Raw genomic sequence first — 14,749 nt, 5'->3', positions numbered from 1 at the left:
TTTTGAATCCCACCACTGCTTTAAACCTCAACCGAATTCAAGCAGAGCAGACAGTGAATATCTCCATTCTAATGGAATTCCCTCAATAATGGTCAAGGATGGGATTCAAAATTTTTAACAACAGGTTCTGTGGGCGTGGCTTAGGTGGTGGGCATGGCTTGATGGTCATGTGACTGTGTGGACATGGCTTGGTGGTCATGTTATTGGCTGGGTGTGGCCAACTCAATATCACTCACATCAAGGCATGTATCTCCTCACCTGGCCTCTCATTAACATGGGGATGCTGCAACAGTTGTAAGTGTGAAACATGGTCATAAGTCACTTTTTTCAGTGCCATTTTAACTTTGAATGGTCACTCCACACAAGCAAAGTACCAGCAAAGGAGGGGGAAAAAACTCCATAGACGTTCCTGAGACAGGAAGTCTAGTCTCACTGGAATAGATAGCACCACCACTAGATGGATTCGCAACTTGCTGGCAAACCGTACTCAACGAGTAGTCTTTAATGGGTCTAAGGCTACATGGAGGGAAGTAAGCAGTGGGGTGCCACAAGGTTCTGTCTTAGGCCCAGTACTCTTCAATATCTTCATTAACGACTTAGATGGGGGAATAGAAGGGGAACTTACCAAATTTGCAGATGATACTAAGCTGGCAGGAATAGCTAACTCCTAAGAAGATAGGCTCAAGATCCAGATGGATCTTGATAGACCAGAACACTAGGACAGATCTAATAAAATGAAATTCAATATAGAGAAAAGTAAAGTTGTACACTTAGGCAAGAAAAACCAAAAGTACACATATAGACTGGGTGAAACCAGGCTCAATAGCAGTGACTGTGAGAGGGATCTTGGAATCTTAGTGGACAACCTGCTAAATATGAGCCAGCAGTGTGTAACAGCAGCCAAAAAAGCTAATGCAATCCTAAGTTGTATTAACAGAGGGATACAATCAAGATCAAGAGAAGTACTAATACCACTCTATAAAGCCTTAGTAAGACCACACCTAGAGTACTGCATCTAGTTTTGGTCACATTAAAAAAAAGATGCTGAGACTCTAGAAAAAGTCAGAGAGGAGCGACCAGGATGATTAGAGACTGGAGACTAAAACATAGGAAGAACGGTTACAGGGACTGGGCATGGCTAGTCTGGTGAAGAGAAGGACCAGGGGAGACATGATAGTGGTCTTCCAATATTTGAGGGGTTGCCACAGAGAGGAAGGGGTCAAGTTATTTTCTAAAGCGCCTGTAGGCCAGACAAGGAATAATGGATGGAAACTGAACAAGGAGAGATTTAACCTGGGAATAAGGAGAAACTTTCTGACAGTGAGAACAATCAACCAATGGAACAGCTTGCCTTTGGAAGTTGTGGGAGTGCCATCACTTGAGACTTTCAAGAAGAGATTGGACTGCCATTTGTCAGAAATGGTGTAGGGTCTCCTGCTTGGGCGGGGGGTTGTACTAGATCACCTACAAGGTCCCTTCCAACTCTGATTATCTGTTATCTGTTAGTCCTGCCAAGAACGTAATAAGGGTTAACGGATAGGCAGTTTCTGTAAGCAACCCCAAAATGTTTCCTTCCTGCCTTCCTTACAGAATTAGGCCAGTAATTTCTTCTAACAACCGGTTCTCCGAACTACTTAGAATGTTAACCGGTTCTAGCATGTAGGTGCGAACTAGTAGAATCCCACACCTGATAATGGTGTTAAATAGGAGCAATTTTTAGCTTGAAGGATTTTGCAAATTATTAGAGTTAAGCATTGAGAATATGGCCAAGTCCCTTTCCAGAATAAATCATAATAAATATTTCAGTATATAAAAGAGCTCTACCAGATGACACTGCAAAATGCTGTGGAACTGAATCACTCTCATTATAACAGAGCAGACTTCACAAAGAGCTCTAATTCAGAGTTTTCTTTTATGTGTCATCAATTGAACCCTGGCGTTTCAATAGGAATTCTGTGAGAAATTAAGGAACAAAAAAAAAGAAAAATTACCAAATGTGGGTTCCAAATTTTCTAAGATGTAGCAGAAAGGGCAGCGTTTGTAAACTGACACTCAGGACCTCCAACTCCTCGGGTAGTATGGATGAGCATTTGCATTCATGATAACTCACTGCTTTGCTGCTTGATCAGGGATTTGGGGAAAATATTCTCTTTTATAACTAAAAGATTAACTAAAAGATAAAACTTTTGAAACCACCTGCTCTAACTCATATTCACTCAGGTTCCGTAGCTGCATTCCTGTTGACTTTATTGCCAAGAACTTATCTTAACCTGTCAAGGAAAAAGATGCTGCTCAATTACCTGAGTAAATGTCATATTGAAATACTAGTCATACCAACTGGAAAATCCCACAGGAGTCTAGCAGTGTATTTAAAACCATTAGAGTTGATTACTTTCAATGAAGCAGGTGCAGAGGTTCAAAATCTGAGGCTTCAGTGCCGCAGACAGACTTGATATTCTTGGAATGATGTCTAAAATATGTTATCAGATTAGTATTTTTAATAAGGAATTCAACGTTATTCAATGTAGGACTGGTACAACCATATTAACCATATTTAATTTCAATTATGTGAAACGAGCATCTTTGTAGGCCCTTCAAAGAGTGCCTGTGGATAGTATTTGGATAGTATTTATGGTATTTGCTCAAATACTATAGAAAAACCACACTGCATGTGCATATTGTCCCAGGTGTGACTTATATCCACACTGAGGAATGGGTTGCTATGCTGAATATATTCTGTTAGAAACATGTTATCAGAATCTATTTGTGAAATTTCATTCAATACTAATCAAATCTGCTTTTCATTACATCTCCCAATATGTTAACAGTTCATATTTCAGATTATTAAAATGGCTCTACTCCTTGCCAGAATACAAACATAATTATCTGAAAATGTTTAATAATTGCCATACTGTAGTTTGAATCTAGGGGTGATATTTAATTACAAATGTTAGTGTTTTGAGTGCTAGCAATCATTCTACTAGTAATCAATCAAAAGCAGAGGGCAACCAAATTAAGATCACTTGTAAATAAATCTAAACAAGCAGTTTTTTTGAAAATCATATCGTCACTGTATGCATAGTATTAACATCTATAAATACAATAATGGCAGATGTTTTGACTGGTTTCTTTTCACAGTAGTGCCAAACTTTCCCTTATAGCTAGGCTAACATTGTTATCTATTCTATGGCACCAAATAAGCCATTCATAAAACGCTAACCCCAATGGTTTAATTATTTTGTCTGCAAGTCTTAACTTCACAAAAGGGAACTAGTGCACTCTGGAAAATTTCTGCAAAAGTCCCAGAAAGTCCCAGAAGCTTTTACTGCATATTCATTTATTTTGCACTTATGCCTTCCCAAGTACCAGAATCTTACTACTACAGATAGTCCTTCACTTACAACAGTTCATTTAGTGACCATTCAAAGTTACAATGGCACTGAAAATGTAACTTTTGACCATTTTTCAGTTACGAACTTCGAAGCATTCCCGTGATCGTGTGATCAATCATGTGAACATCATTCAGATGCTTGCAACTGCTTCATATTTATGACTGTTGCAGTGTCACGGGGTCATGTGATCACCTTTTTCAATGTTCTGACAAACAAAGCCAATGGGGAAGCCAGATTGACTTAACAACTACATTACTAACCTATAAACTGCAGTGTTTCACTTAACAACTGTGGCAAGAAAGGTTGTAAAATGGGGCAAAATGCACTTAACAAATATCTCATTTAACAACAGAAATTTTGGGCTCAATCTCCATTGTAAGTTGAGGACTACCTGTATATGACAATTAAAAATTTTAGTATTATTTTCTGAGACACTTGAAACCAAAAAACCAGGACACATATAAGGGGAAGTATTACCATACAGGTAAGCCTTGCTTCTGCTTACTTATTTTTAAAGATAAAATCTCAATTTTTTACTATCACTATATGTACACAGTATACATTTCTGTCATTTTACTCTTGCTTCTGTGCTTTATGGGTATACCATATTCAATCATCTTTACAGAAAGATCAGAGAGCAGCAATGGGATATTCAGATGCTAAAATGTAAAATTGGTCATTAATAGAAGAGCACCAAGTGATTCTGGCTGCACAAGTAGAAGACATCAATGTTACCCCACAAAGTAATTTCCTATGAACTTCAGTTAAAGAAAAAGAATTCAGGGCACCTTAAGCCTTTTCCTAATCCATCCTATACTTCACTACTGGTAAATATAATGCAAATAAGCTTTTCCATCAAGCTCTCCATGGTCCTAAAATGGGGCAAAACTCACTTAACAAATGTCTCACTTAGCAACAGAAATTTTGGACTCACTTGTGGTCTTAAGTCAAGAACTACCTATATCTATTGCAGTATTTTGCTCACTACCACAAAAATCACATGCTACCCCCATGACATTAGTACATTACTAAAACATTAGTATCTAATTTAGTATATTTTTGATTAAAATATCAAGTAGAAACAACAATGGACTGACAACAAACATTACTGAATTATCCTTTTATGAAATGACTGTTTTGATTATTAAATGAAGTATGTGGAGAATCAGAACCTCTATGCATGACTGCTTGGAATTATATAGATTATTAACTTAATATATTAAGTTACAACATATTAATTACCTTGCTATGGAAACATAGTAAGAAATAACAACTTCAGGGGTTGCTGCAAGTTCACTACCTTATAATTCTGTGACCCTAAAAAAAAAGCTGCAACAAGATATGACAAAACAGCAAAACTTGTTTTTTTTAGAACCTCCTGCCTTGAGTATGACCCACAAAATCCCAATATATCATACAGTTGTGTAATTGTAATCTGTCATGTGAAATAAAAAGTATAAAATATAAAAGAAATATTTATAATAACAATTCAATTTCCAATCCATTTAAAATTTAAAGTTAAATCAGATTGAGATAACACACACATACTGGAGTGTAACTCTGGCCCAGCATTCAAGCACATTCTTTCCTATAAGGTCAGAAAGATTTTAGGGAAGTGTAAGCAGATTTCAGGCTTGACTAATTCAACAAACCATGTAATTTTTTTTTCTTTTAGAATGAGTTCACACATCACATTAAGCCAAAAAGAAACGCCATCACATCCTCGTATAACTGGCAAACTGGAACACTCATATTCAACACAAAACTCTACTCCTTCTTGAATAGTGCTGTTTGGGGGGGTGGCCATTTTGTTTTTTCTTCAAAGTAACAATGTGATCTGAAAAAATATTTTACTCCACCGTGATTTGATTTCTCAACGCTTATTTGTTTGATGCGACCAGAAAAAAATAAATTTTCAATTAAAAGGAGCCCAGAATATGGGGCAGTACGTATTGTTTGCTGTGACTTTCCACATGAGAAATATCCTATTTTGTAGAGATTTGTTGGAAAAGGATAGCTTCTATATTTTCATAACAAATCTGCCACTGCCATGTATTGTCTGTCGAGTTGTTTGCCTTGAGATTATAGAAAGATTGATCATAAATGGACAAAAACATTATAAAAACTATGCATGTGGCTATATCTTCTCATTCCTACTAGTACTGGTTTATCTCCACAACCTGCAAACACAAAATCATATATATAGCGCTGACTGTCCATCAATGTTTAACTCAGGAGAAAAGAACCGGTGACCCAACAAATGAATATAAAACCTATGAGTCATGGGCACAGATGGTAACAGCTGTAACTCAATAGTACCTGGAATGTTATAGATTGATGTCCACTCTTAACATGAAGTGATAACTCATTTTGATATATCATAGGATAGAAGATCAAGCTAAAACACCAGAAAGAATTAAAACTCACTACAAAATATAGTACATACATTTGGCATTCCTCATTTAACAATCACAATTGGGACCAGGAATCTGATCATTAAGTGAAGTGGTTGCTTATTAAAATCATAACTGTGCTTACAATCTTACTTCAGCTTTCTTTGCTTTATAAACCTGCAAGGATTGGTCCTAAAATTATTTTTCATCATTCGAACAGCATACAGTCACTAAACAAGGCCCACCTGTATTGCCAATATAACCATGTCCAACAAAACATGCAACAGTTTGCTTTGATAACTGTTGAAGAACTAAGTTTTGGATTCTGAATAATGAAGATATCCATTTGAATTATGCCTTTTCTAGTTTAACGCTCCTAATACACAATGAATCATTACAGAGATTACAATGATGAAGAACTATTCAATTCTACTATGTTCAAAATTCTATTTGAAAAGAATTTTACATTGCTAGTTAAGCCAAACACTAATTCTGGACTGAATTCAGCTAACCAAAGCAAGCAAGAATATTTCACTGTTTTCCAGATTCACAAGATATCCTACTATTCAAAATGAAGAAAATGGCCAAACTTAACTTTAAAACTTATGCAACAACAAATTCATTTTTCCAAGATGCCTCACATAAAGCTTCATCAAGACAGCAGACTGGTGTCTGAGGAGTATTGAATTGTATGCTTAAAAGTCACACATGACCATGCATATAAAAAGATGCTTACAATCCAGGTGTTTCTTCTTGGGGCCCATCACTTCATGTGTGGTTGCTTTGCAGACCGCTCTGGCTACAGCTGATCCTGTAACGCTGTACTGAGCAGCTGCGATGCGATCTGTCAGCGTCTGACCTGACATCTTCAACTAATTCTAGGACTGCTGCCACTTCTATAAAGAAGGGAGGGGTGGAAAACAATTGAGGGGAGGAGAAAAAGACAAGACATTTTGTCCATTAAAAGTAGATTCGCTGTAAAGCCTGACTCAGTTCACTCCTTCCCCAACCCCCATCTTTTCTGTTGTGTAACTGTTTGCACTGAAATGTGTGGCCACTGATGTTTTAGAGATGGGGGAATAAAGAGGAAATATGACTCAGGTGATTAAGACGTTGGGAGGGGGGGAGAGATTCCTTTTCCTCCTGTGAACTGCATCCCTTGATCAATATGATGGCGGTTACTGCAAACTACCACCTCCCTCTCCGTTATTTATGTTGGAGGGAGGGCACGAGAAAAGGCTCCCCCACCCCGCGTCTCCAAAGCGCAGGCCTTCCCATCCGAGCCTCAAGAGGGCTCCCAGAATGAATTTAATAGCTCGTCTCCCATTCGGCCACGGCCACTTATCCACCCCGGCTTCCTCTTGCAGCCGATTTCCACTGCAGCACCGGTTCTCCCCCCCCACACACACACACACACGGTCGCCCTGCGTTTCCACTCCGCTGTCTGAGGAGAGATTATATCATTGCGCCATATTATGCCCTCTCGGAGCCTTTTTTCCTCCCCAGTCCACAGGGCAGCAGCTCCCTCCTCAAAGACGAGACAACCCGCAGGCCGCTCCATTCCCCAGAGCCCGGCCAACCCCACCCCGACATCACCCCCCAAAAACCCCATTCCTTCGGTTCTCTTTCCTTACCCAAATCCCTAGTTTTTCCTGCTCTGCAATGCCATGCAACCCCCCCCACACACACACACTACCAGCACTTCCAATGCGTAGGGAGCGACGATACCAGCCGCGTCTGGTTATCCGGGCACAGCGACACCCTCATTCCACATTCCCCACCCCCACCCATGCTGAAGACTGCTAAACGCCGGCGAGGCCTTCCTTCACCCCCCACCGCCAGCCCCCCTCACTCCCGGGAACGCAGAGGAACCCAACGCGGCGAACCTGTCAACACGCTCCCCGTCCTCCCGGCGCGCGCCGCCGTGCCTCTCTTCCTCTCCCCTGCTTAGCTCCCGGGTCTCGAGAAAGGCCCCCGTCGCCGCCGATCCTCCCGCCGCAACCCTTCTTGCCCCCGCCCGGCTGGCAGCAGCTGCGCCGAGAATCCCTCCTCCTCCTCCTCCTCCTCTTCTCCCCCAGTTCGCACCGGGCGCTTTGCTCCAGCGCGCGGGAAGGCGCGCCTAGAGCGCACTTGGCCTCTCCCTCAGGTGCAAGGAGGCTGGCGAAGGGTGAGGGGGATTGGCCGAGAGGAAGATGCGCTAAGGCTGCGGCGGCGGCTCCGGCGGAGCGCAGCTTTTTTCCACGCCCAAGAGCTGCCGCTATTTCTAGCTTAATCTCCGCTTGTTCGCCTGGCAGCCTAATCTCCGGCGAGCGCGTTCCCCGGGGTGGCCCTAGAGCAGGAATGGGCGAATGCCTGGCAGGCGTACGATACGCTAAAGCTTCTCTGCCTGGCAAGAACACACCTCTGTCTTTCCTCCCGGTTGACTCTTTCTCTTTCGTGGAACCTGGGGCTTTTTTTTTTCCTCCCTCCCGCCGAATCAGGTGACCCGGAGCAGACGAACCGAATAGCCCTCCAGGGGCCGTAAAACCGGAGAAAGTCCCCCGTGTGCCTAAAGGGGACGCCTGTCACCACCGGGATTTCCCCCCTTTGCTCGCCGGGGAAGGAACGAGGCGCTTAACCACGTGAGGGACGACGTTTTTAAACCAGGTCTGACTGGGTTGCTCAGCAGAGACGGTCCTTCCTTCCCCGTTAACTTAGTTCTGCCCTTCGCTTGTTTTATTGCACCGGGAGTGTGCGTATCCTAGATCCTATTTCACGTGCCAGAGGTGGACGCGTGTAAAATAATCCTTTTTTTTTAAACTTTCTGTTGCAAAATGTGAAAGCCAATCTTGTTTTTCTGTTTCTGTTATGTTTCCTGAGCTTCAAGTTCTTTCGACGTTAATATAACAGTTGAGTATTACAACTGGTGCAGCTTAGCAGATAACCAATAACGCCTTACGTCTAAATGTGATTGCTCGAAAATGCAGAGATAGTGCCAAGTTTAGGGTGTGTAGTTCAAGACTGCGCTGTTAAATGTATCTCTCGGCAGGTCTCTCATGTTAAGTCTCTCCGTTCTTCCGTGCCATGGTAATTCCAGCTATTGAAGCTGTTAATCAAACTGGGTCTTGGTTTTGCTGGACATCCTCCTTTATCTTCACCTTTCTTCCCTTGTAGTCACACTGAAACTGTAAATGAATGTACAAGATTCTAGGTTTCCATAAGCCCTCAGAGTAAAATATGGCTAAAGAGTTTATGCTCCAGTGTATTCTGGAAACCCAGCCAAATATATATAACTTCCGTGAAGTTTCTTAACAGTGATGCAAATTACAAAAATAAATTACTTTTGTTTTTAGAGTTCAAAATGATTTTGTTCTGTGAGGGAGGTATGTAGGAAAGGTTGATTTTTCTAATTAATCATACTATTACTTAGACAGAAATCAGTATGATACTACTTGCATGGGTTTATTATCTTGGCCACTGTTTACAAAATCCATTTTCAAATCATTTTATATTGGATAGATTCATAAGGATGATTTATGCAGAATAATACTCAATAATAAATAAATGCAGTAAATACTTCCTATTTAATCCTAACGTGACATCCTTCATGTACTGTATCCTATTTTAAAGTTTTGGGGTGTGTAGCCTTCATATACATTATAGTTGCATTATATTTTGAGGACCACAATGTGGATCATTATGATAGATTATTGGTGTGTGCAAAACAGGTAGTTTCACCTGACAAATGAAGCCTCAAAGATAATTGTGTTGTGTGAAAAAGCTGTTGTAGTTTGTAAATCAGTTACACAATATGCAGGTGTTGAATCAATTGGTGCTTAAGCAACATTCTGTGATTTAAAAATGATGGGTTATTGCAATAGTAAATGTACTGAGTCCATTAACAAGACTTCTTCATCCATTTGCCTAATAATTTTAATTAATGCTTTTAATAAATTAAGAATATGTACAAAGCTAACCTTCCTGTAACTTCTGAGTCTTTCCCTACCTACATCTTTTGTTTAAAAAAAGAATGTTAACTTGACCATATCCCCATCATCTAATAAAAATGTCAATCTTTATTTCACATTTGAATTTCTTCAAAACTATGAGGTAGATATCTCAAAGTTGGTGATCTGTCAATTTTTAATTCATTGATAAAGCTTAAAGCTTAATTTCTTGCCATTGTTATTTGAAAAGTGTTCAGGTGAGCATCAGTATCCTAAATGTTCTGCAGTGAGGACTGGTGAAAGTAATTCATATAGCATGTCTGTCCTTTAGCATTGTTTTCCTTGTGGTCCAGTAGTCTGTTTGCCTTCTAGTTGGATTCCTATTTCCAATTTAGATTTTTTATTATTATTCATTGTAATGTTTTAGAAATAAACTCAAATATATGTAATATATACATTATTTATTAACAAACTTGCAATTTAATCTGCAGAAGGAAAACTCACCAAATACACTTTTTCCAATGGCTTTCTCCCTTATGCTTTTAGCTACAGCTACCATATTTGGGCTACAAAAATACAAATTTCCACAAGAATAGCAGTAAAGAAATACAGAAATATCTAACATTATAATTTGTTTTCTGGATCTCATGCACTTGACAACCTGTCTGATATTTACACTGCCCTCTATCTTCAACCTCACTACCTCATCTTAGATTTTTTTAAAATTATGGTTTTTTTCCCCCTCCCAATCAAGTCCTTAGCTTCCTTCTTTATGTCAACAGCATGAACCAATAGCTATCTCAATAATACATTTCTGTTCTTGAAACTGTAGTGTGTGAGCCGTGTATGTGTTGCCTGGTACATTTATGTACCTACATCTATAATAGTCTCCTAGCCAAAAGCTAAAGAGAATATGCATATACAGAATCAGGAAATCAGATCTTTAGGAATGTTTTTGTCCTGTGCATGTAAATGCTTTCTTCCATGGTTGATGCACTCTGTAAGTTATATTTACCACTGTAATTTCTGCCTGAGTAACAAATATTTTAAACTGACCACTGCTTTTATAATAGGTTTTGTGGTTAAAAAAACCACTGAGTTTGTCAGCTGGAAAGCAGACAGCCTGAGTTCGACACACAAGTGCCATGCAGTGGGGTGAGCTCCCATTATTTGCCCCAGCTCCTGCCTACCTCGCAGTTCAAAAGCACGCAAATGCAATAGATAAATAGATACCACTTTGGTGGGAAGGTAACAGTGTTCTGTGCTCCTGGGTATATCTCATGCTGGCCACATGATCACAGAAATGTCTTTGGACAATGTTGTCTCCCACCGCTGAGAAACAGAGATGAGCATCGTGCTCTAGAGTAGGATACGACTGGAAGGGGGAAACAAGGCCCTGGGTATACCTTGAATATATACCCTGACTTTTGGGAAAATAGTAAAAGATTTCTTTCTTACTGGAGAAATGTTATGAGAAAACACAGCACATATTTAACAACATAATTTTATTAGCAACTGTACATGACAGATCTCATGTCAAATATCTTTCAAGCTGTTTTCTCCTGCTCTGAAAATTGAATGGGATTTGGAGAGGTCAAACTCATAGATTATAAAATGTAGAATTGTATCCTGAACCTATTACTAGATTTCATTCCGACGTTTCAATCTTCAAAGGGTTCATTGCCTTGAAAGACACAAGTATTCCAACCAAAGAGAACGCTGACACAATGTTCCACTTTACTTGGCTAGAAACTGAAGATGCACTTGTTTTATTTTGGATTTACAAATGTATGTGACCAGAACATTAGACAGTTGTTTGCACTATGAAGGCTAAAATAAGTTATTCCTTTTTTCTTTGACATTTTTCCATAATATCTGGATTTATAATTAATGGATTTAGTATTAATTAGATTCCTGTTCTGTTTCTGCTAAGAATGCATCCATTCATGTGATTGTTACTACCATCAATAACCTAATCCTCTGCTCTATGCTTGACTGTTGCATTTATATAGGGCTCTCATTCCAGCATTAATTACTGAAGTTATTAATTACTGAATTAATAGCATTAATTACGGAAATAGATAAAAACCTAACAAGTATTGTTCAGTGGGCTTTTGACGATATGGGAACGATGTCATCTACAGAAGGCCCAAGTTGAACTATATCATTAGAGTAGGGGTGTCAAACTCAAGGCCTGTGTGCTTAGATCTGGCCTGCAGGGCTGGTCTGGAAGCAGCAAAGGACTGGCCTGTGGTGCCTCTGCCAGACAAAAGGGAGCTCGGGAGGGCACACGCAGCCTCGTGCATCCCATTTTCGGCCCTAACGGTCTCCTGCAGCCCTCTATCAGTGAAAATGGAGTGTGAACCCCCCCCCCAGCTCTGTTTTTGCTGGCAGAGGGCCGCCGGAGGCCATCGAAGCTGAAAACGGGGGGCGGGCCCCGTTTTTGCTGGCGGAGGACTATCAAACAAACTAAAAATGAAACAAAAGGAGAATTGTTTCCCCTTTTGCGTTTGAGCATGCGAAAAGGGAGAGGAAAAGAGGGAAAGAGGAAAGACAAAGAAAAAGAAGGGAAGATGGGAAGAGAGCAAGGAAGGAAAAATAAGGAAAGAGGGGAAGAAGAAAGGAGAAGGAAGAAGGAAAGAAAATGAAGGGAAGGAAGTTTATAATGAGAGTGATGGAGGGTCTGAGGGAAGTCCTGCCTTAGCACTTGGCCACCATAGGTGCCCCCAACACGAGTGATGTTGAGCAGGCAGATGCTCAGAGCTGACTTTAATCAGATGTTCTCATTACTTCTTGTTGTCTCTACCTGCAAAGGAATAAAACCTCTTGCCAGCTTGCTTGAACTGGTTTGTTGTAGTTGGGGTAAAGTCACAAACTGATTTAGAGTTCTTTTGAATATACATGGAAAGAAAGCACACCAAATTGGATGGTTTATGAAGAAGTGAACTTGCATACACTGGAATGAACCAGTTTACACCAGAAGTTTACATAATATCCTATTCAGGGTATGATCATATGAAACAATGGGATTCCAATGCTGTTGATAAATATACTCAACTGTAACCCAACAAATAATACAGCAGATATCCAATAAACAATATACCAGTGGTTGCATTTACCACTGATGTAATAACAGAACATACTGAGGAATTCTATACCAAATTGAAGGAGATACTTAATGCAACACCTTGAAACAACCTAGTGTTAATGGGGATCCGAATGCAAATGTTGGGAACGTGAGAATAACTTCTGATACTGACAAAAAGCTTAGGAGTAGTTACTGAAGGCAATAAATGGATGCAGACTGCCCTTCCTTCACAAATGAGACCAAGTTTTGTCCATGTTGCACTAAAATGTGAGAGACTGGAGTTAACCTATAAATAGGTCTCTTATTTGAAAGTAGAATATTTACTGGAATATTTGTGCTGTAACTTATTACTAATATTATTAATCAGACCTTGAGAAATATATTCCATAGATTGCTAGAAAGGGAAGTCTGACAAAGAAATGGGAAGACTAGAATTTTAGGATTTGTCTCAATAAATCAGAATCAACTGGTCCAAGAGATACCCCTAGAGAAGCTGTTTGTGATGCTCATGTTCACGGTTGGGGTGGGGGGATGGGGATGGGAGGGAGAGGAGATGAAACCAAGGAAAGATGCATAGACTTCATTTCCCAAAATTCCCTAGGGAGTTGAAATCCACCAATCTTAAAGGGGTGAGGCTGAGAAGCACTGCTCTAGAAGCTTAGTTTCTAGTCATTAATGTAGACTATGGTTTTTCCCAAGGACCTTTGACAAGTGATTATGCACCATCTAACAGGATTGTAACTACTTGGGATTGGATATAACTTTGTGGCTTTGAGCTGATTTATATAAATAAACTGAATCTTGTTCTTTTACCATGGATATTTTAACTGTGCATTATATTGTAGTAAGCCCTCATGAATCTTTTAGAAGCATATAAATGTAATAAATATATTTATATGACAAACACAATAACTGTACAACTGTATATCATGGAAGTAAATACATTGCAGGAGGGGAAATATAATATGCACAATATCAACAATATGGCCCTCCAGATCTCTTCAGACTGCAAATTGGTGAATAGAATATGAATTATTTGTATCAAATAAGCATTTTAAGGTTAGAAAATTAAAGAGCATAGATAAGTATGCCAGCAAGATTTGACCCGGAAGACAATCTAAGAAACAGATTTAATATGTATGAGAAAAACCTAAGGAGAAGAATGTGAAAAAGTGAAGAAAAATCTTACAACTTCAAAGAAGAAAATCCCCTATGGCTTTTAGAACTGTTATTGCCAGCTAGGGAATGCTTTAGACAATAAAAAGACTGCACAGTGCCTGAATGAAAAATTTAAATATCAAACAAGAAAAGTATCTCAGCATGTTAACAAGTAGTGGAAAAGACTAGAGATGTTACAAAAAAAAATATCACTAAGGCGAAAGATTACACAAGTATAACCCTGAAGCAATTTTTACAGAAATCATTGAGGCAAAAGAAGATTTTAAAACTATATCAAAACCCTAAAGAGAATTATAAAATGACAAAAACATTTGCAAACAGAGAATATATGACAAACACAATTGTGTATGTTAGACAATAGATCTGCGAATTAGAAAGTACAGATTCACATGGGCAGTGAATTGTTTATAGCTTTGAGAGAAAAAGTGTTAGCTCTATGTCAACAAATAGAGAACAAGAGTGTCCTAGAAATTGGAAAAGATCAGTATGATGAGATGAGAAGTGCAAACAAAACATGTAAGTTACTCGAGCTTAACATTTTTTCCCACATGCTAGTAGTTTTAAACTCTTACAAATAAGAATAGAGCCATATGGAAAAAGAGATGCCAAATGCCAGGCAGATTTCAGAAAAGATAGAGGGACTTGAGATCAGAATGCCAACAACAAAAACAGGCTAATCAAAAAAGCAAGAAAATTGGAAGGAAGTTTGGTTACCTTTATTGATTATAGCAAGGCTTTTGCTTGTGCAGATCATACCAAAGTGTGTTCCCC

The 14,749-nt window shown here is 39.4% G+C and overlaps 1 protein-coding gene across 1 annotated transcript in view; it reads right to left on the bottom strand.

Moving 5' to 3' along the window:
* Positions 1 to 8,215, bottom strand: part of SNAP91 (synaptosome associated protein 91) — an 89,809-nt gene extending 81,594 nt beyond the window's left edge. The window contains exons 1-2 of the mRNA XM_087914782.1: positions 7,672 to 8,215; positions 6,522 to 6,681 (exon numbers count right to left, since the gene is read on the bottom strand). Of these exons, the coding sequence (XP_087770908.1) occupies positions 6,522 to 6,651 (130 nt within the window). The 5' untranslated portion in view covers positions 6,652 to 6,681; positions 7,672 to 8,215. The remainder of the gene's footprint in view (positions 1 to 6,521; positions 6,682 to 7,671) is intronic.
* Between the last annotated feature and the right edge of the window lie 6,534 nt (positions 8,216 to 14,749).

The sequence above is a fragment of the Pseudonaja textilis genome, chromosome 1 (genome assembly GCF_049901715.1).
Source record: "Pseudonaja textilis isolate UNSWEBS1 chromosome 1, rPseTex1.2, whole genome shotgun sequence".
In the NCBI taxonomy this organism is placed as follows: Eukaryota; Metazoa; Chordata; class Lepidosauria; order Squamata; family Elapidae; genus Pseudonaja; species Pseudonaja textilis.
This window is presented reverse-complemented; position numbering and strand designations above follow the sequence as displayed.